Source organism: Brachycentrus maculatus, unplaced genomic scaffold, assembly GCF_059751285.1.
Source record: "Brachycentrus maculatus isolate JH-2025_06_01 unplaced genomic scaffold, ASM5975128v1 h1tg000090l, whole genome shotgun sequence".
Classification (NCBI taxonomy): domain Eukaryota; kingdom Metazoa; phylum Arthropoda; class Insecta; order Trichoptera; family Brachycentridae; genus Brachycentrus; species Brachycentrus maculatus.
Window position 1 is genome coordinate 2,161,094 of NW_028280844.1, and position 24,002 is coordinate 2,185,095.

Below are 24,002 nucleotides of genomic sequence, written 5' to 3' on the forward strand. Positions count from 1 at the left end.
AAATTAGAATGCTTGCAAAAGTACCTTTTACAATTAGATAATTTTTCTGACGAGTGTGCAATGAAAATTAAAAACTATTTTTCGCATTTCAAGTCTGAAATGAAACGAAGATAGATTAATGCACTCAAAAAGGAGGAAACTTTCTTGATAAAAAATGAAAATTGGCTTGACGGAACTTTTACAATTCCTTGGGTAATGAATCGATCAGGACGACCATTAAAGTCGTTTGGTGAATCAAGTCAGAGAAGCAAAAGAAGGAAAACTGAAGATTTGCGCAAACATATTGAATTAGATGTGCTCACCCATGCTACTCGGTCAAAGTTAGGAGAAAGCGGGATGAGAGACGCTTCTTTGGTGTTGAAAGAAATTATCTGTACACCTAAGCGTGCTACCAAATATAAGAAAGCGTATTCTCGTTGCCAGCAAAAAAATACCCGGATAACGCAATTGACTCCATCACAGGCTTTATCTATTTTTGTTGAAGCCGATCTTTCGAGAAGGCAATATGACATAGTAAGGAGTTCTCATAAAAAACTATACCCGTGTTACAGTATCTTACATAAAGCAAAACTCGAGTGTTACCCTGCTAAGAAAGCTCACAGAGTAACTGAAACTTGTGCCGAAGTAAACCTATAGAGTTTAATGGATCACACTACCACGCGACTATTGACACATTTAGAAGAATGTTTACAAAATTTAAATAAAAAAGAAAGAGAAACATTAGTTTAAATATGCAAGTGGGATTGTGATGGAGCACAACAAGCTCAATATAAACAAACGTTTTTAAATGATGCAGACTCCGATGCAAACATATTTCAGAGTTCGTTTGTGCCCCTACAACTTATTTGTTCCTTGAATAATAAGGTTATTTGGCAAAACCCAATTCCTTCTTCACCACGTTATTGTCGTCCAATAAGAATACGATTTATAAAGGAAACAAAAAAAATAACAAATGAAGAAATCGCTTATATTAAAAGCGGAAGAAGAACTGTGTCCGGACGAGGAACCATGGCCATCTTTCTCGGACTAATATTTTTTAAATTATTTACTACGATTTGCATTTATTAAAAAAAAAAAATTTTTTTTTTTTACTGATAAGTAAAAAATATCTCCATATAATACAATGAATTAGTCAAAAGGCATATTTGGAATCGATTTAGAACGAAAAATAATATTGGCCGCCCAGATCGCCAATATACCCCACTGTGCGCCGCCCGCCGTCCGCCGCTCCTCGCCCGCAACCCATTCCCGACAGCTGATGTGCGAGTGCTTGCCATATTTCTGCCTACATACACGGGGCCTTTCGGTTCCGACGACATTTTTTGATGTATCTAGAAATACTAACTACAATCGGATATTATTTTCAATAATGAAAAATATTTATTTCAATATTTTGAATTCGATATGTCTTTTTGAAATTCCAAGCAGCTTCCATTCACAATTTTAATTAAATCAATTAATTAACTCGTTGCAATATAAAAAATTTTGTTTCTTTGTTTGTAAGTTTAGTTTGGCAATAATTTTTGCTTGGTGGGTCAACTTATTTATCTATAAAACTAACCATATCATATCGTTTTTACGACAATTAACCGTATTTGCAAATGAGCGAAATTATTAAACAAAGGAATCCATGAAAGAAAAAGTGTATTTAGGTTTATTAAGTAACCCAAATAGTTTAATTTATAATTAATTTAATTTAATAGTTAAATTTCGATCCATTATACTAGTTACCGTCCATGTTCTATTTTGGTAAATTTTACTCACATTGAGGTAGGTCATTTTATGGAAAAAAATATGATGACAGATGACCGATACTATAAAACACCTCTATTTGAATTCATACAAATGAGGCTTCTATATGCCTGGTCACATTGTACATAAGAAAGGATGATTGTATTACCTACAATATAAAAATGCAAGCTGTTTCTTGTAAATTAGCACGTGCCCCAAGTGAAATGTGTGTCTGTGTGTTTATAAATTTGAATAGCGTTTTTAAATCACGATTTATTTTTAAACCTTAAAGTACAGTATAACTGGAATATTACAAGTTGATTTAAGGAACAAATTTACAAAACTAGAAGAGAGTTTAATAATTCAAATGAGAATTAAAGCCAAAATTCATGGATTTGTTTAGTCATGAATTCTATTTATTTATTTATTTATTCAACAAATATTACATACATAAGTCATAAATATAATATTCCCGATGAGTAATTTATATTTCTCATTTAAGGACATGGGATTAAGGTTAGCAAGACTGGAACACAAATAATAAAGTTACAAAAAAGATTTTTTTTAAATCACTAAAACTAATACATGGCAAAATATAAAAACAATATACAGGCATAATAAATAGGCATAAGAAGCATATTTTTAAGAAATAAATGAGAAAAACATAAGGTTAGAAACATATTTAAAATAAACAAATAAGAAAATATTATATAAAAAATGAGAAAATATTACAAATGAATGCTTAGTCATTGCTTAGTTTATATAGTTACTAATTTTTTTGGTGCTTTTGTACAAAATTATTTGTTAATATGAGTATTGTGGTCATATTGGTATTCAGCTAAAGTGCTTTCAATGTCACGTCTCTCTCTCGACAAGGTAGGACTCTGCAAAAAACGATGCTGCATACATCTCATACATCCTAACATGGTATGTTTAATATATGAATTATTTTGATGTTAGTTTAATGCCTTTACTCGTTTTCAGCGAAAAACAGAAGGGAATGCACATTGAAATTTTGCGGAACATCATACGCCATAATATTGTAGACTTTTATTATAAATATGCTAATGAGTTCATTAATCCAGAAATATAGCGTGTCAACTATTGTTATAAGCAAGAAGTATGTCGTGAATGGTAGGGAAAAATCAATACAATAAAACTTGTAATAACTGAAGGACACTGCATTTTCCGAACATTTAAAAGGAATGAAAAACCAATATGGTTTTTAGTTAGTACTCAATTTCTTCACAATATGGATAAGTTTTTGATTAAAATTATCGTTCTTTTAAGCCAAAGTTTTACATTACACTCCAGTGAAATAAGACAAAACTTTATTATTAATTATTATAATCGCTTGGGAAGCGCTTTTGTAACAGAATATTTTTCCAGTGCCCAAAATTTTCCTTATGCTCAAAGAAATTTAAGTGATATTTGTGAGGAATGTGTGTGTTTGAAACCAGAAATAGAAAATATAGGGAATAATTCTCAAAATAACAATGGAGGGACATCTTGTATTGATTCTGAACTCATTGATTATCCGACAGATAATAAAATTGATGACATTTTTAATATATGGATGAATTATTATTCCATTTTCTTGCCACAAAAGAAGGCAGGATTACAATGCATACAGGATGTGGAGTTTTTAAAATTGTCTCTCAAAAATAAAGATTTATGGGCATTGAAAAGTAAGCTATAAATTCATGTCATTAATATGTTTAAAGTACTAGCTTTATGCTTAATAAATTTTCTTTGAATCCAGGTAACATTTAACGTAATCTATTTTATTGTTTAAAACATCTTTTTTGTATTAAAAATATTAGTTTTTCTTCTGAAAAAATATATTGTATATATACTGAATAATATATAAAGTTTAAAAAATATGTAAAATATATTTTTCCAATACATATCTAAAAGAAAACAATTAAAATATGTATTAAAAAAAATACGCGGACATTCATTCACATGCTCATTGTCACATCATGTTATTAACAATATTTCTATAATTGTTATTTTGTTGTTTTATTATTTCAATTTTATTTTATAATACTATGCTGTTTTAAACATAATATGGCTCCCATATAATATGACACCCACCTCTCAATCAAGTCAGAATAAACATATTAATATTTTTACATTTAGTTATATCATTCAATTATCGCAATGATTCACATCGATTTATAAACGAAATTTTAAACGGGTATTTATAATTGATGATTGTAAAAACAAAACATGTGTCGTTTGGAAGTTACACTAATCGATTGTTGTGAAAGTAGGGTCAATATGACAAATTATTAAGAGGTGTGTTCATTGAGCCAGAAACGGATCAATTTATAATGTAACAAGTGCCAAACGTGTTCGTAATTAGTTCGTATTGAATTGGAGCTTATCTAATACTGGTACGGCTTTATACTCGCTAAATATACTCGGCTTATTGACGAATTTTTCACTGTGTAACTCGAAATAGTGCGTAATTACTAACCAAGTATTAAACTAACCATAAAAATAGAGCCCTCCCACTTATGTACAAACAATTTAATAAAACTTGGTATGAATTATTGAATATAGTATTTCAAATATTCAATTCTGAATAATTGACTGGTGTGTATGAGGAGACGCATGAATGTGGAAGAGCCGAAGAATGTTTGCAAATACAGAGTAGATTGGCGTACCATTCATTCTGCCTACCACGCGAAACCGGCGCGCCGTTTAATTTAATTTTTTAATTAAACTGTTTAATTAAAAATAATTAAACAGTTTTGTAAAATGGTTTGTTTGCTATTGGAATAAAATATTTTTTTCAAAATATAAGCCATCAAAAATAAATAAAGTTCCGCTAGATTGCCAATATAACGCACTGTGCGGCGTGATGATTTCTTAGTTAGTTGATCGAAACATATTTTTTTCGATACATTGTGTTGCTCGAGTTTCAAGTTTAAGAAACAATGTAATTAAGTGCATTTTTATGAGTTGGAACGGATATAATGAAACACAGATCGTGCTCCCGTGTTTAGTGTCGCGCTCTATGAGTCAGGGTTTCTGGGTTTTAATTCTCTCTACCACAATTTAACACCTATTTATAATAATGCCTAAGCGTATAAATGTGCATAAAACTCTTCTATTTTATTTTTGGATTGTGACGTAGGAGTTTGATATACAAAATGTAGGTATTAAAGGAAGAGGGATGTTATGGTTTAGAATATTTTTAATTTAATATTTTGTCAACATATCCACATACATTTTCCGTTTTTTTTTCATCACTCTTATAACAATTTGCAGTGCAATCATGCTACAAGCCTTGATATTTTTTATTAACTTGTTTTATATTATTTTGTGTTAAAGTGAACTGTGTAATTTCCACAATTTTCGTGAAAAAGTAATCTTTTTTTACCGAGATGTATAATTTTTTAGTGATTGATTCTACCGCTAAGATTCCATCCGGCCTGTTGAGTGGGAACGTGAACCAGTTTGGAGACTTTGACGAATGCTTGAGCATCCGGCATCCCATTCAAGGGAAATACTTTCTGGTTTCGCTGGAAATGTCCATGAAAACTCTGGGGTTTTCCGAGGAAGTGGACACTCTTGTACATTCACATCGGTGGATAAAGAGTAACATGACGGACGTAGGTGTAAAAAAATATTACAAAATGCTTAAATTTTATTTACATGATAATAATAATAATAAGAAATTTACATAATTTATATATAACAGCACCATTTTTGTAAAATACTATAAGGGCGCTGTATGGTGCCCGTAACATCAACATTTTTATATAAAACAAAACATATAGTTGCAGCATTTCCACGTAGCTTAGCTCAGCAAGACATACATAAAATAACACTTTCAAAATTTTAAAGCTCATAAAGTTGTTTTGATAAAGAGAAACAAATTCAGAAATATAATGGAAAATATGTAGGGAACAATAAAACATATATTAAATGTAAGAGTAAATTTAGACAAAGAAAACAAAAAAAAATATGAATTTGAATAATCTCAACAAAGTTATATTATATGATATTATAATATACACGGAACTACCGATTGAAAAAATGTCAATGACCTCTTCCTGAAAACCGTTAAATATTAAATGAAAAAGATCACTCATTTAGTCATTTACTAATTCATAATCTACAAAAATAAATAACTGTCATCCATCCAATTTACAATCCAATGAATAAACGCATATGATGTATCTTCACATACAAAGTGAAGTAGATTACGTAATCCACCTTTTTCTCTCAGAAACTGAACAAAAATATGACCAAACGATACCTACATATACAATAATTCATTAATGATATTTAAATTATACGTGGCAACCCAAATAAATGTGATTTAGGTCAAATATGCTCATTTAATATGTGTCGGATAATATCTAATTAAATATCCTATTTTCCAATATTTTCAATGATTATATTCTTGTAAATTATACCTATTTCAGCCAGGTCATCGTGTGCCAAGGATTTCCAGTATATACTGGGGAATATGCCTTCCATCGTCTTGCTCAGCTAAAGATCTTCAAAATACATTAGAGCAAAACCTTCAAATATTACGACCGAAAATCTTGGTGGATGAAAAATTAAGTGTTACTCACGACGAGGACAAACCATATAGCTTTGGAAAACGTGTCACGTTGTAAGAAAATATTTATAATAATTAATATTATGGAATTTTTTGTAGTTTTCATACTTACTTTACTAACCATCTTAAAGAAAACAGTTTCATAGTTTTTTAAAAACCTACACAATTACTTCAGGTTTGAAGTAATTGTGTAGGTTTTTTTTTTGTCTTAGTTTTTATTTATTTAGTAAGGGACTACATGGTGAAACAAGAATCATTTTATATATTTTAAAAATAATTTAATTTTATATATAAATTATAAACCTACGTATTTTCTCTGCCATTCTTTGTTATTATGTGAACCTTTTGTCTGATTAGCAACTATAAAGTTATAAACAACAACGGGAAAAATATACTAAAAACTTTACACATAAATAAACATATTTTAATGCATCTTGAAACTAAGAATCTTTTTTAAAGGTTTCGAAGGCATTTGATAAAGTTCCTTAGCTTTTAAAATATGTACATTTATTTATAAAATATTTTGTATTTTTTGTTGTTGTTATAACTTTATTAGTTTCTTATCAGTCAAAAGCCTCCAAAATGTTCAGGGAATTATATTCGAAGAGCGTGTTTTTGAAATAAAAAAAGATTAATTCTCATTACTTAGTTATTTTAAAACATTCATACAATCAAATTAAAATATATAATACTTATTAAGTAAATATGCTGATTTATTTTCCCCAGGATTATGTTTGGATTACTAACTACACTCATAATAGTGGCGACTCTATTAACCCCTGATGACGACGAGGCCATAAAAAAATCGGGAACGTTTTATAAAATTATCAACGGTTTTTCTTTGAAGCAAAATACTCGTAGACTTCTGGATACGTCACTAAAGGAAGGTGTAAGGGGAATCGATGGAGTGAGAGCTTTAAATGCATTAGGGTTGATTCTTAGTCATAAATCTATGGCACTTTTTTACAAACCGTACATCAATAGAACTTCAATGGCAGAGGTGAGATTATAAGAGGTGATATTACATATACAATATTGAGATCAGATGCAATAAATTCAAAAAAAAAATATTTCGTGCATTAAAATCATTGTTAACTTTGTGGTATGGTAATAAAACTATTTTACGGTAATAATAAATACATTTCATTTTTTATTTTTGTATACCATAAATGTCGGACCATAACTATTTCATTTTAATGACCTGATGATGGATAGATTATTCCGAAACTGGCAGCCTCGAATTAGTTTAGCAACGAGTTATTCATTAAAGTGCCACTACACAAAGTGAACGATGAAATTTCAAATATTAAAAAAATATATTTATTTATACAGATTTTCAGTATGCCATGGGCAGTGATTGGTCGAACTGCTATTATATACACAGACTCATTTCTTCTAATAAGTGGATTTTTGACTGCCAGAACCTTACTCCAAGACCTCGAAAGAAACGGAAATACGGAATTTCCCAAAAAAGTTTTCCATAGGATTTTTAGGTACTAATTTTCACACTGTACATCAAAAAATAATAATGCTTTTATTTAAACGAAAATACATTAACTTTATGGTGTATTTTTTCAGAATTATTCCTTCGCTCCTGTTCATCATTTTATTTTGCACCTTTATCCTTCCCGATTTAGGGAATGGACCATTGTGGGATATGGTCATTACAGAACATTCTAGAATATGCAAAAATAATATGTGGAGAAACTTTTTGTTCATTCATAACTACATGGGATTTGAAACTATGGTAAGGTGATTGATAAGCATTACAAAGTTATATGGTTGAAGACATAATTTTCCGCTGATTTTTATAAAATTATAATGTAAATAATACCTATCGTACTTAATATTTAAATGAAGTTTTTTTTAATGTGCCATACGAAGTGTTTATAACATTTACTTTTAAGCTTATTACATATAAACACACAACCCGCCTCCGCAGTGTAATGGTCAGCACGGTCGGCTACCTTACTGGAGGTCCCGGGTTCGATTCCCAAGGGGGGGGGGTTAAATAACCATAAGGGATTTTTCATCCTAATATTTATTCAATATAACCTGAAGTGGAGGGCTGATCACATTTCCTTCATGTGTTAACGATTAAGATAACGCTGCGTTTATTTGATGCAGTGCCCTATGCACCATCGGGCCAGGATAAGGATTTGAAGAAGAAGTTATTTAAATTTATGATGTATCGGGATTATCATGAAAACATGACAACTCTGAAATGATAAATGCTGATATTATTTTATATTAATAATTTATAAGTAAATATGTTTCCTACAAAATTAGATGCAGAATTACATACATATCATATTATATTATATTATATACAGCCTGGAGTTAGAAAATCAGTTTGTTTATTGTTGAAATCAGCCCTTAAAATTATTTATTGAGTTTTACATTTTTGACAGCTATTAATTAAATTTAATTAAATAGTCATTTGATTAATATTTATTTCAGTGTTTGACTCACACTCATCAACTTGGAATTGATATGCAGTTGTTCCTTTTCACCCCTATTGCAGTTACTTTACTATGGAAAATGGGGAGGATGGGAGTTATTGGCTTGTTTGTGTTAGGAACATTTTCCACTCTATTGCGATACTGGGTCGTAGTCACTAAAAACATCTCAATGGTCGTTTACTTTGGCTTATCGTAAGAATTATTTTAAATAATTGAATTTAAATTTAATAAGTTTTTCCTAATATTTTTAATCTACTTTTGTGTTTGTTTTAGAGTTACTAAACTATTCGATTCGGCGAATTTATCTTATATTCTACCAACTCATCGTCTGACTATATATTTGATGGGGGTTGTCTTAGCTTACTTCATGACTCAAAAAAGGAGACCTATTTGTCTTACAAAGGTTGGTAAAATAAACTGTTGTGAAAACACGTAGAATAAAAGTTTCGCGAGTTATTCTTTTATAAAAAAAAATAACACTTTAATAATTTTGCAAGAAATATTCCTTTATTTTAATTTTTATTTTTATTACAAAAACCACTATTTATTAAAATTTATTGCGACACATATCGCTCACTCCTTTCAAGAATGTCGTAAATCAAAAATCGTAAATTTTCGGTAGTGCATGTTTTCGGAATGCCCAGAAAATGTACTATATCCCAGCAAAAGAGGCATATTTTTAACTTGATATTTATCCGCTACAGGGCAGAAAGTGTTGTTTTTGCATTTTTAAGAAAAGGTATTGTTTAATTATTTTTAAAAATATGCTCAATGTTATTCAAATGGAGAAAAAACTTCAGGTTTTACCTAAAATGACCTGTTGCACAGTAAAAAGTTCAGTAAGTGGCTTCATATTTTTTGTTATACACTGTATTATATTTTTATACCTTAAAAACGTTCTCCTGAAAAATCATTTTTTTTAATTTATGACGTTCTTGAAAGGAGTGAGCGATGCACTCAGCATGTTTATCAAATAGCAGATTTGAAATTAAAAAAATATTATATAAAAAATCAAACACTTTTCAGACCAATTTTTTGAGTTTATTAAAAACATAAACACGACTGGTTTTGAGAACTACAGATGTTCTCACAAACATATGAAAAAACGAACTGTTTGAATTTTTATATGTTTATGAGAACATCAGTATTTCTCGAAACTAGCCGTGTTTACATTAATAAACACAAAGTAGTCCCGCATAAGTGTTTTACTTTTCACATTTAAATTGTCATATTATCTCACAAAGTTAATGCCAAACCAATAAATGATAAAAAATAAATAATATATAGATATTACCACTGAATGACTTAAATTTATCAATAAAATATATAATCTTAGATCATAAGCAAGCGATTTCCTTTTGTACACATGCAAAACAATATTATAAGTTAAACAGTTTTTTTTGTATAAAAAAAATTATGATATTTAACTCGCTTGTGTTACTGATTATTCAATTATACATAAAAAAAACAATTATTTATTAGAAATATATATTCTTAAAATAAAAAAAAGATCGAATTGCAATTACAAATGTATTTATTACCTTTGCAGTTCCAGACTGGTTTCGGTTGGGTCATGGGCTTGTCCTTAGGACTACTTGCTATGATAGGTCCGTGGCACATGTGCGTAAGGAGTTACCAGTACAGCAGTATCGGGGCAGGAATATACGCGGCACTATCGCCGATATCATGGGGGCTGTTTGTTTCATGGGGAATATGGGCTACTAGCAACGGGTATGCTGGTGAGATGCAAAACATGATTATTAATTCAATTTACTTTGCTTTATTTTAAATTATATATCGGTATGTATGTATGTATATTTATACGGGAGTGAAGTGTGGAGTTGAAAAAAAGTATGAAAGTAGACAGAATGCAGTCGAAATGCGATCTCTCAGACGAATGTGAGACACAACGGTGTATGGCAGATGTTTGAATGGTGATGACAGAATGCCGTCGAAACGCGATCTCTCAGACGAATGTGCGACAAAACGGTGTATGATAGATGTTCGAATGCTGATGTAAGGAAACCATTATCGATACAATTAAGCAAAATATGTTGAGATGTACTTGGACATGTAAATCGAATGAGTGAAGAAAGAACAATAAAACACATTTATAAGAGAATTTGCCATTTAGCTCAGTAAGGCAGAGAAGCATTATTGATCAATTTAAGAAAGGTGTGTTGAGATGATTTGGCATGGATGTCGAATTAGTGAAGAAAGAACAGTACGACTAATATGTCAGGTGGATGTGGTTGGAAATAGGAGCAGAAGAAGACTGAGGAAAACTTGGCATGATTAAGTATTAAAAAACCTGAAAGTGGTTAGGTCAGTAGTTGGAATAATCCGCAGGTATGTATGAGGAGATGCATTGATGTTGAAGACACAAAGAGAGTTCTATTCTCTTTGCTTATCCCTGTGTGGAGCGGTGTGATGGTTGTTTTTTTTTTTAAATTATATATTTGAAATAAATACATTTTTTTGGTATTTCAGGTTGGTTTGGTGACTTCTTATCGTGGCGTGGGTTTAGAATTTTCTCTAAGAGAATTTGCCATTTAGCTCAGTAAGGCTGAGATAAGCATTATTGATAAATTTAAGAAAGGTGTGTTAAGATGGTTTGGCATGTAAGTTGAATTAGTGAAGAAAGAACAGTACGACAGATTTATTAGGTGGATGTAGTTGAAAATAGAAGCAGGGAAAGACTGAGGTAAACTTGGCATGATCAAGTTTTTCAAACACCTGAAAGTGGTTAGGTCAGTAGTCGCAATAATCGGCGGGTATATATGAGGAGATGCATGAATGTTGAAGATACAAAGATTATTTACAAAGACAGATTGATGTAGCGTTCTATTCTCTATGCTTATTCCTGGGTGGAAGCGGTGTGATAGTTAGCTAGTTAGATTTTTTAATTAAAAAAAATATTTTTGTGGTATTTCAGGTTGGTTTGGTGACTTCCTATCATGGCGTGGGTTTAGAATTTTCTCTAAGATATCGTATGGCGTGTATTTGACTCAGTTTCCCGTATTTTTCTATAACGTGGGGATACAAAGATATTCAGGATTTTTCAAAACACATATGATGGTAAATTAATTAAAAATATTACTTTTTGACATCTCATCAAAGATGAAGAAGAATATGGAAGTCTGAGCATTTACGGGGCTGACGACCGTCATAGGCTGGTTTAAGTGATCACTTTACACACGTGTAACATTCACCAATTCTACCCATTATTGACAACCACACTACTCAAATTCTTAAAAGTTCTATATTTATATTTATATATATATATATATATATATATATATATATATATATATATATATATATATATATATATATATATATATATATATATATAAATATATATATATAAATATATATTTATATAATATATATATATATATATATATATATATATATATATATATATATATATATATATATATATATATATATATATATATATATATATATATATATATATATATATATATATATATATATATATATATATATATATATATATATATATATATATATATATATATATATATATATATATATATATATATATATATATATATATATATATATATATATATATATATATATATATATATATATATATATATATATATATATATATATATATATATATATATATATATATAAATAAATATATATATATATACATATATATATATATAAATATATAAATTCTTAAAAGTTCTATATTTATATTTATATATATATAAATATATATATATATATATATATATATATATATATATATATATATATATATATATATATATATATATATATATATATATATATATATACCAATTTCGAAAGATTGTTCTTGAATCACTAGAACTTCACTGGAGACATCTATTTGTGAGATGAAAAGAATATGAAAAATAATATAAAGAATAACTTTTTATAATTGGAGATAATCCAGATTTGTGAACAAGTATTTGGACACACTCAAAATGTTGTGAATTAAAAATAATAAAAAGTATTGGTAAATCCATATAGCGATCCCGAACGTCAAATTCGTGTGTATACATACGATCCTTCCTTATCTTAGTATTATTTTTGCAAATCGGTAGAAGCCAGCTACTGAAGACTCAAAAAAGAGGTTTTTTAAATAAATCAGTAAACACTCAATATTATCGGGGTACCAAAACGTATGGTATGGTTTGACTCGATACATCGATGGTTTAAATTCAAGATTGCTAACTACCTAAACCTTGTATTTTTTTAATTAAAAGTAAGCAGATTTTCACTTTAGACAGCGATATATAAGTAATTTCATAGATTTGATATATTTTTATTTTTCTGCTTTCAAATATCTATAAAACTTTTAAGTTTTATGAGAAAACAATGATAACATTGCATTTTTCATATTTATCAGTCTTTATTTTATTTTTTTCAAATCCTGATTTCGTTAGGAGTGGAAACGATCATACGAGTGGAAAATAATTTTTTGTAATGTTTTATTTATTTTTTCAGTTCAACTTACCCGAAGTAATTTTTATTCTTTTAATATCAACAATATTATCCTTGTGCGTGGAAATGCCTTTTATCAATTTAGGAAAAACAATTATGGGTAAATATAAATACATTTTTTTAATTTTCATAAATCTATTAAAATAAAATTGAAAGCCATATTAGTTCTCTTTTATACATTCTACAAACATGAAAATTAAACCTGCAAGGAAAATGAAGATTTTCAGTGATATTAAAATAAACGGTAATTTTCTATGGGAAAAAATCTGTCATAATATTGATAAATGTTTCGTTTCTAATTACATTACAAAATTAAATAATTTGTGGTACTTCCGATTTTTTTTTGTGAAATGTGAAACATTGTATTGTAAAATTGTATTTTTTTAGGAAATCGGGTATTTCAGGATTCAAGGAAAATTATGTCAGAAAATACAAACATTGAATGTCAACAACACGAAAGAAAAAAACCGATTATAAAATAATAACAAAATTTACAATTTTAAGTAAAACTTATTATAAGCAGTTCCTACAAATTAATATACCTACATATAAACTTTATTAAAAAAAACAATATTTTTATTTTTAAACTTTTCATGCCCAATTGAGCAAATTGTGAAATTTGTTTGTAAAACAACCCAAAATACAATGAAGTAGTAAATAATCCAGGTATAGCACAAAATACAAGCAAAAAAACACAAAAATCGATACATTTGTTTTATATTCTACATATATTTGTTACAAAAGCACTAATAAGATGAACGGTTATTCTTTAGTATTTTAGGTATATGGTAAAAACTTTTTTTTCTGTGAAAGAAAATCATAATTAGATGATTATTACCTGCGTTTTTATAGTAATTTAACATCTTTTTCTAAAATACGTTATTCAGAAAAAATATATTATGTAAATATTGAAAATTCAAAAATCTTTCCAAATAATGCTACATAATCACTTACTTGATGGTTAACACTAATAGAATCTCAAAAAATGTAAAGAAGAACAGAAAATAATATAATGAAGTAAAGATTATATTATTTGGAGAGTAAAATTACATTGTTTTTTGATCCACTCACTTTTATTGTTAAAACCAACTAGTTTCAGCAACAACCTGTTGCCGAAACTAGTTGGTTTTAATAATAAAAGTGAGTGGATCAAAAAACAATGTTATTTTATTTTTCCAAATAATATATTACAATGATACACAAACAGTGCTTTAAATATTCAAAATAAATAAAAATGTGTAAAGATTACATTATTTTCTTTATTATTTCTTTCTGGATTTAGGTTTGATATATTTCAACCATCTCATTCTTTGTCTTTTGTTAACTGGTCTGAGTTGATGCTGTGGTGGGATATTGGGGAAGTTCTCAGGGAGGATATATCTGAAATGATTTGGTACAATAATATATTAAAAAATGATTTAGAGCACATTTTTGATGATTTAAGACGAATTGTAACAATCTCTAACGTATGTTTGATAATATTACTCACGAATCACATATCGCTGGTACGTCAAAACGGCCGCACATGTTTACAGAATATTTAGATTTTTTGGAAACTGACGATCTTGCACTCTTCAAAGTGACGCTAAAAAGTCAAATTAATACGGTTTAACATAATTTATATTAATTAAATTGAAAAAAATCACGAATCGATTGATTTCCATTTAAGTGAGTCAAATCTGAAATACTTCATGACATCATCATTTGTCGTGTACTACGTACATATTAAATACATTTGTATAAAAGGCAATTCAAAACGTATCTGTCTTATAGCTGTTTCAATTTGAAATGAAACATCTATTGTTTTTTTATACAGACGAAGATGGAGGTCTGAGCATCCCCGTGCTTACGACCTGGCATTTGGCCAGCATGAGTGATCACTTTAAACACTTGTATAACGTTCACCACTCTACCCGGTATTGAACATGCATAATTTAATTTTTAACTTGCATATATGCAATATTGGTATACTCTTTTCACATGCTAGTTCTAAGTTCATGAATTTTGAGGAATACATCTGATTATGGTGCCATTAGATGTGAACTTTAGGTGAGATTCATTCAGAATTAGTTCACGCATATTTTTTGGAGGGAGAGCCTGGAATGTCATTCCTTATTTTTCTTCATTTCGATACCAGTTGAATATCAAAAATAATTATTTATTCTATCAGACACTGGATAAATCACTTTACGGTTGACTTATCGATATTATAGGTGTCTCAGAATATTGATATGTCACCAGTAGGGTAAATAATCCAATGTCTGATAGAATAAATGATGATGAATCGTATATGTCGTTTATGTTTGATATATCATATAAATATAATTTTTTGATATATCATCCTAATACCTAGATTGGAATGTTTGAGGGAAACATATAGATTCTCCAACTGGAGTGTGATGCTCACAACTTTGACTCCTTGAACCCACAGGAGATGCTAAGAAGCGGAGTCGTCACCAAGTCATATATAGACTATGTACTTGAAAAATATAGTTGTGGAGCTTAAGAACTACACTGAAGGAAGATAAACGTCGGAGCCGGGAATTGTAGAACAACTATTACTAAAGTATTTGTAGAGCTAAAGTATGGTGGAGTGGAACGACTGAACGCTGCTCTACCCTCATTTTTTTCTCATACATAATGCAAATTTGCAAACATAATTAATGTGTAAGAATCCCTTACCCGTAGCACGACCTTGTATTTATGAGCAGGGTGCAAAAGAAGGGAAAAAATACCTGGATTGATTTTTACTTCCTCCGCTGGGTTTGGCTGCTGATATTTCTCTCAGCATCATGTCGAACTTGCTCCTCGGATCTCCCAATATTCCCACACGAATGTCATTCGGGAATAAATCCTCTTCCCGGTAGCAAAACACATCGTCCAAATATTCTATACGATTAGTGGACTTATCCCTAGAAGAAGTTACAAAGAACTCATTTATCGAAAGAGGATGCAATTTTTTATTGTTAGTAATAAAACAATCTTGATTTGTTTGAAATAAAACCCTATTTTGACTCTTGACAGTTTTAACAGCGTAGCGTAAAAAATGTGAATATTTGAAATCAAAATAAGAGGCAGTATTAGTAACGCTTTCATAAACGAAAAATCTGTATTTATGTTTTGTATTGAAATTAACATAATAAAACAATTTCAGAGTTTTTTCCACTTTTTTTCATTTGATAAGTGACCGTCTGTGATTATCAGACTGGTGTTGTCGGTAACGGCGAAACCCATTCACTGGTGAAATAAAACAAACTTGGAAAAAAACTATACAAGTAGATAGTTGTTCTTTTATTTAATAAAATCTGTAATTTATACAGTTAAAACATTTTTTATTTGAATCTGTGATCGTAAATAACAACTTCTATCTGCACCCAATGGTGCTTAGGGAACAACATAATACTGACGCAGTTTTCTCTTGATCATTATTTACACGAATGCAAGGTATCAATCCTGCGCTTCAGTTATCAGTCCAGGATAATATTAAATAAATATTAAAAGGAAAAATCACTAATATTTACTTAAGCCCCCTCCCCTTGGGAATCGAACTAGGGCCTTTGAGTACGGTAGCTAAACGCGTTAACCATTACACTACAACAGCGGTGGACAAAATGATAATTTGATCTTATATAAAAACTATGTTGGACTAGTTCACTGCCAACCATATTACGTGATGTGGAAAATCTTAACTATTCCTTGCTTGGTGTGTGTATATACATATTCACATACAGTATAAGTGTAAAAATACTTCATGTACCTAAAACCACGGTTTCTTGAACACATATGCATACTTCACTTAAGGTTCTTATTAATATTCTACTTTCATTCGAATTAGTTAGTCATTCCAGTAATTGTTTTAAAAGTAACTACTTGTATGTACACTGACAAAACAATATTATGTAATTTTTTAAAGTGAAAAACATTTAAGCGAGTTATTAACATACAGTGGCGTTGCATGAAAAAATAACCATATTCTGTTATCTTTACATGAATGTGTCAAATAATACTACTTCGTAATTTATTGCTTAAAACAGAGTTAAATGGAGTTAGTACCTATTAAAAAAATGACCAAGTATTTGAAATTAATACATAATATTTTAAAGAAATGTTTGACAAACACGGCAATACGTTTATGTTCTGTCTCTGATAATGTTATAGCACTTACAAAGTTTTCTAATATTTTAGGTTTGTTGTGAATCATGTGAACCAGTGCATATAATAGTAGCCGCTTGGAAAATAAATAATTTTACAATTAGGGTAAACCGTAGAATTACTGGCCTCCGGACAGTTATTGCTGCCTTTTTCCGTGTCAATATTAACGATTTTATTTTCTAGATGTACGGTTTTTATTGAAGATATTATCGATTGTAACATTTCTCCTAGTATCCAAAACATTTACAAAAAAAATATTTTTTCATTGCTAATAATTATAATTTTAATGACAGTATCAAATTAAGATTGCGACTGCATATGATTGAATGTAATTTTTTGTGAATATGTAAAATATATTTAACGTTTAAAAAACAATAAAAAAGGTATTTTAATTTTTAGATGGCCAGTATTTGTACTTTCCACTCTACTCAAATGAAAATGCCTGTAAATACATAGGTTAATCATAAAAACAAATAATAAAAAGTATTGTGGAATTATTTTATTCCAAGTGTGGTAAGATTGTTCTACTAATAAAAATAATCAATTCTGCGGTTACCACTACAGTGTATTTACAAGTACGTGTTCGAATAAATCTATAAAATATGATTAATTCTTGGAAAAAACGTATGATCATATACTCATTTGTATTACATTTTGATGAAAATGTTAGTTCGTTAGATCGCAATTTCTAATTTATATTCCTTGTATCCAACACCTTGAAAGGAAAAAAAGCACTCCTTTAATTTCACCGACGATATAAAAAAAATATATCTCCCTACATATCATGCTTCTTCTTCTTCTCCTTGGTGTAGGCCTTGTGGTCTGTTTTTAAAAGGGATTAGTCTCCTGCGATGTCAATTTTCAGTTATCGACCTATCTCTTTGGTGGTGCGCCCGGGAGTCGTCTACCATGGGGTTGGCCGTACCGTGCGAAGTGTGGGAGTCTGGATGAATCCATTCTCCTCACATGCGCATACCATTGTCTTCGCCGTTGCCTTCCCCACCTAACGACATCTTCGATCTCGCATATTTCCCTGATCCTGGCGTTTCTTATTGTATCTCGAAGACTCTTGCCTGATATGCTTCTTAGAGTCTTTATTTCTGACACTCTAAGCGTGTTTTTTTGTGCCATGTAGTACATATAATTATTAGTGATGTGATTTTTTTCTAAATTTAATATATATATTTTTCTTTATTAAAAGCATTTTCTTTATGTAATTATTTGGTTACTCGAGATGTCTTTAAGGTCTACATTTATATATATATATATATATATATATATATATATATATATATATATATATATATATATATATATATATATATATACATGTATATATATATATATATATATATATATATATATATATATATATATATACATATATATATATATATATATATATACATATATATATTTATATATATATATATATATATATATATATATATATATATATATATATATATATATATATATATATATATATATATATATATATATATATATATATATATATATATATATATATATATATATATATATATATATATATATTGTTTCATTACCTTTCATATCCAACCACTCCTATCCCCACGTGCCTATAATCCTGCGGCCAGATAAGTAAATCCTTAGCAGCAGGAGACATTTCATTGAATTTGTCCCTATTTACGTCAGTACCCTTATGTTCTCTATAAAACACTGCCTTTTCATATAGGGATAAGGCAACATGCTCACTTCTTGCCTTATGTAATGATAGGTTGTACGATTGGGATCGAAGAAGTCTATTCAATTCGGTCTCTGAAAAAAAACTCAAAATATAAGTAGGTATGTACAATAATTCAGGAAGGCATCAGTAAAAAAAATAAGTACTACATAAATTCAACAATAAATCGGTAGTGTAAAGGCAAGGGGGTATATCTGTCTCGGACCAAATTTTACAGGAGAGTAAAAAAAACTTGTGAAATTAAATAACTCATTTCTTTTATGTATTTTTATATGTACATATCTTAAGAAAACTAAATAAGTTTCGCAACTACAGCTTTATTCTTTTGCCAGATTATGGAATACACTATTTTAGACATTTTGTGGAACAAACTTAGAAAACGAAAAATTTGACAGATACACCTTTACACTACCGAAATAGTGCAACGGAAATAGTATGCGCAAAATGTTTTTAATTGAAGCGAGTATAAGTAAAATTTGACAGAAATTTAAGTAGTGTGGTTGTCAATAATGATGAATGAATGGTGAATACTACACGTGTATAAAGTGTTCTTTTAAACTAGCCTATGACACGTTGTAAGCCCTGTAAATTCCCAGACTTTTATATTCTTCTTCATCCTTGTTAAGATATCAAAAATAAAAATAAATCTTAAATTACCAATTATGTCAAACCGAGGACGCAGTAGAGCTATCCAGACAATCTGTATGCTTACTCTTATAAGCATTTCAGTATAACGCATCTCAACTCCGATCATGTTTAATCTTGGCTTAGGTTTACTGTCATCTAAAATATAAAAATAAATATGTATTTTTAATTAAAATATTTTAGAGAGAAAAGTTTCTTTTAGGTTAGAAAAAATACAGGGTTACCAAGATGTAGGTATAAAAAATCTCTCCCAACGATACTTCTGAAGTCGGCTAAATTATACTCTAATTCTTTTTCTATGACGTCACTTTGGGGTAGTCTTATTTTCTTTGCCCCATCCGCCATTCGACGTTTCATCACGACCATTGTCTAATAAGAAACCAAAATTATACTTTAAAATTTAATTGAATTATTTCCTATTCAGATATTTGTTTATTTTTACTTACCTGTAAATAAAATTGAGTGTAAGCGATGAGACTTCTCGCGAATCTCTCGTACGCGCATGTGTGAAGTGTGTTAATTAGTTTGAAGTTTAGATTTCCTTTGGGCGCGATGAACAGAACGACATCTTTAATGTCCTAAAAAACATTGAAAATGATCAATCAATTTTTAATAAACGATAAATGTAATGAATTTTAAGTTTGTGTAATAATAAGAATAATATAAAATTCATTTGTTACCTGTATTGTGATGACGTCAGGTCTCCCTTCTCGAACTTTTCGGTAAAACTTTTTTTTAAACGTTACCTTTGAAATAAAATAAAATAATTAAGGTCAATTTGCTTTTACATATATCGCTCACTCCTTTCAACAACGTCATATATCAAATAACTTGATTTTCAAGAGATCGTTTTTAAAGTTTCAAAATATAATAAAATGTATTAAAAATAAATATTAAGCCGCTTATTAAACTTTTTACTGTGCGACAGATCTTTTTAGGGGAAACCTGAATGTTTTTTATCCACTTGAAAAATATTTAGTATATTTAAAAAAATAATTAAACAATACCTTTTCTTCAAAATGCAAAAACAACACTTTCTGCCCTGTAGCGGGTAAATATTAAGTTAAAAATTTGCCTCTTTTGCTGGGATATAGTACATTTTCTAGACATTACGAAACATGCACAACTGAAAATTTACGATTTTTGATATATGACGTTGTTGAAAGGAGTAAGCGTTATCTGAAAAAGGCGTGTAGAAATGTTTTACGTTAAAAACGAACGTTTTGAAGTGAAACTTTTTGAGGCGAGAATACGTAGCATAGGGAACCAGTATACATACGTTTTCATATTATGTACATTAGATGAATATGTCAGTATCTTTCTACAGATACGTCAATGATAGGGCAACTATCGTGATTCCTAAAATGAATATAAATCTACTTCAAGCCAATGCACTTGGCTTACTCAGTACGGGAATTGGTGATATTCGTGTAGCGAAATATCAAATATAAAAGGCTCAGATATGGTGGCCATATATACAATATCAAAAAATGTAAGAGTCAGTTATATCATTCATAAAGTCTTGTTGGCCTACACTATTGAAGGAGCAGAATGGATAGGAAGAGAACTGGACAAAATTCCAATGGTTATGAATAGCGATTTCAACATCAACTTATACTCAGATGAATTTCAACCATTTATAAGATTTTTGCGTGAAAATTTCAAGTTAAAATTGAACACTGACAATGGTCAGTCTACAAACAGATCAGACGCTTCCACCGATATATTAAGTATTCTCTCGTTATTTATAAACTTTGCTGTCTAAATTATTTGAATCATACCTCAGCTATCATAAACCCATAACTTATTTCATAGATCATGAATGAATTTCCAACTAACCATTTTCAAATCCTGAAATAAGTAAATCGTCAACAAATGCAAACAGATAATATAAATAACTTCAATATATAAAATTGATTGCTTCTAGAAGCTAAACAGTTTAACTTCTAAAGAAAGTCTCTATAAAATAATTTTTGATATGACTTTTTCTTCGTTGGTTGCTAATAATTAGGAGAGGGAAGTTGAAATGTCAAGAAGGAAGCTTGTTTTACCTGTTCAAGTAAGTCCACGTCCAGCCTGAAGCAAATATCGTCTGAAACAGGAGCAATCGGCTCATCCTCTTCATCCACGAAAACCTTGTGACTGTCAAAAGATTTATTATTACATTATTTTGACATCTCAGATGAAGATTATTATGGAAGACTGGGTGATTTTTTTTATTTGTATACATTTATTTAAATCACAATTTATACATATTTAGAACTTTTTTTTGCAAAGACCCACCAAGCCACCTTGTGTGTCTTGTCGTGATTACAGGGTTTACGACCTTGCATAGGCTAGTGAAATGATCACTTTACACACGTGCAACATTCACTATTCAACCCATGATTGACAACCACACTATTCAATTTTTTGGATATCGCTCACTCCTTTCGACATCATATATCAAAAATCGTCCTTTTTTAAGTTGTGTATGTTTTCGGAATGCCCAGAAAGTGTACTATATCCCAGCAAAAGCGTCATATTTTTAACTTCTATTACAATTAATATTTACCCGCTACAGGGCAGAAAGTGTTGATTTGCATTTTGAACAAAGGGTATTGTTTAATTATTTTTTTAAACATACTAAATATTTTTCAAATGGAGAAAAAACATTCAGGTTTAACCCAAAAAGATCTGTTGCATAGTAAAAAGTTCAAAAAGTGGCTGATATTTATTTTTAATACATTTTATTATATTCTTGAACATTAAAAACGATCTCCTGAAAATTAAAGTTTTTTTTATATGTGACCACAAGAGCTATTTTTGTATAATTGTGGAAGCTTTTATTAAACAGAGACCCTTTATTTGTAAACAAGATCCGAACTATCCTATCATATATTATTTTTAGATGTTGAGAAACACCTTAAAACATGATGTTCAATTTTATGCAGCTCGTAATGCAGGTCAGCTTATAATGCTATCCAGAAAATCAAACCACGATTAACAACAGACCATTGGTAAAACGAGAAAACACGCACTTTGTAAGCTCCTTTTTCTTTTATACGTATCACTCATGTAGTACATACATGCTTGCTAACATTTTACTTTTTCATCTTTTTTTAAAATTTTATAATTTAATGTTTTAGTTTTTTATTTTTTATTTATTTTTTGTTTTCTATAAGTCAAGTATTTTGTATTTTATATTGACACTTTTATTCTAGTTTTACTTCTTAAAATATCTATTATCTTCTTGCCAGTGCCCTTTACTATGACCTGAATTATATTGTAAACCCACACACAGGTCATGCTTTTGTGGGATCTTATTTTGTATTTTTATATATATTTTTTGTATTTGTATTTATATTATGTTGTAAAATGCAAATGAAATTAAAATATGATTTAAAAAAAAATAATCAATCGTTTTTAGTTAATTGCACATTTAACAAAACGCAGTATCGTATTTCAATGGATTTTAACTTGTGTACCTAAATGTATATTAATAATTAATAAAAAAAAAACTGGTTATGTTGAAATTGTGTTTTTGTGCAGTTGTGGAAAAAAGATAGAATCGTAAATTCGTAAATATGTAGTCACCTTATAAACTTCAGAATTGTATCATCGTTATCCCATATCCAATGTCCATCTTCGAATTGGTTGATCCGCTCATCATCTTCCTCATCATCATCCATAATTTATGTAATTTTACAAAAAACAAATTTACAACCGCCAACTCGAATTTTTTTCTCAAATGTCAAACAATAACAAAAGACAAGCCCAACAATTTTCACTCAGATAAAATAATTAATTCTTTTGAAAATGGTACGCGCATTATACTTTAAAATGAGAATGTCCCAAAAACTGAGTAAGCATGGTTGTGAACATCTAAGAATTCTGATTTATTTATAAAAAATCTTCTTCTAACCTTAGCCGCACCCAATGGTGCATAGGTCACTGCATCGTATTAACGCAGTGTTATCATGATCCTTAACAGATAGAGTGTAAAAGAGTGTAAAATCACTAATATTTATTTTCACCTCCCTGGCAATCGAACCCGGCACCTCCAGCACGGTAACCATTACATCACGGAGGACAAAGATTTTTTTATGTAAGATAATTAAGAAAAATTAAGAAGATATCAACGTTTTACGTATTTGCTTTATTTGAAATAGATAAATATATTTTAAGAATTTATAAATATTGAAGTTAATTACCA

General features: G+C 29.3%; 2 protein-coding genes across 2 annotated transcripts; one reads left to right on the forward strand and one right to left on the reverse strand.

Moving 5' to 3' along the window:
- Positions 1-6,265: 6,265 nt before the first annotated feature.
- Positions 6,266-13,866, forward strand: LOC148310663 (O-acyltransferase like protein-like). Its single transcript, XM_088258056.1, has 10 exons — positions 6,266-6,367; positions 7,040-7,313; positions 7,646-7,806; positions 7,892-8,060; positions 8,774-8,967; positions 9,049-9,178; positions 10,325-10,514; positions 11,711-11,853; positions 13,288-13,384; positions 13,672-13,866. Exons 2-10 carry the CDS (start codon positions 7,044-7,046, stop codon positions 13,764-13,766), a joined length of 1,449 nt encoding a protein of 482 aa, XP_088114182.1. The 5' UTR covers positions 6,266-6,367; positions 7,040-7,043; the 3' UTR covers positions 13,767-13,866.
- Positions 13,867-15,626: 1,760 nt separating this feature from the next.
- Positions 15,627-23,549, reverse strand: LOC148310664 (uncharacterized). Its single transcript, XM_088258112.1, has 9 exons — positions 23,384-23,549; positions 21,859-21,949; positions 20,488-20,553; positions 20,254-20,385; positions 20,032-20,176; positions 19,820-19,945; positions 19,005-19,236; positions 16,020-16,196; positions 15,627-15,633 (listed from the first exon to the last, which is right to left on the reverse strand). The coding sequence occupies exons 1-9, from the start codon at positions 23,476-23,478 to the stop codon at positions 15,627-15,629; spliced, it is 1,071 nt and encodes a 356-aa protein (XP_088114238.1). The 5' UTR covers positions 23,479-23,549.
- Between the last annotated feature and the right edge of the window lie 453 nt (positions 23,550-24,002).

Excerpts from the sequence above, each read along its gene's own strand:
- LOC148310663 (XM_088258056.1), top strand. The coding sequence starts at position 7,044 with ATGTTTGGATTACTAACTACACTCATAATAGTGGCGACTCTATTAACC. Across the intron at positions 7,314-7,645 it reads ATAGAACTTCAATGGCAGAG|ATTTTCAGTATGCCATGGGC; the intron begins GTGAGATTATAA and ends TTATTTATACAG. Across the intron at positions 9,179-10,324 it reads GACCTATTTGTCTTACAAAG|TTCCAGACTGGTTTCGGTTG; the intron begins GTTGGTAAAATA and ends TTACCTTTGCAG.
- LOC148310664 (XM_088258112.1), bottom strand. The coding sequence starts at position 23,478 with ATGGATGATGATGAGGAAGATGATGAGCGGATCAACCAATTCGAAGAT. Across the intron at positions 21,950-23,383 it reads ACAATTCTGAAGTTTATAAG|TCACAAGGTTTTCGTGGATG; the intron begins GTGACTACATAT and ends ATCTTTTGACAG. Across the intron at positions 20,386-20,487 it reads CTGACGTCATCACAATACAG|GACATTAAAGATGTCGTTCT; the intron begins GTAACAAATGAA and ends AATGTTTTTTAG.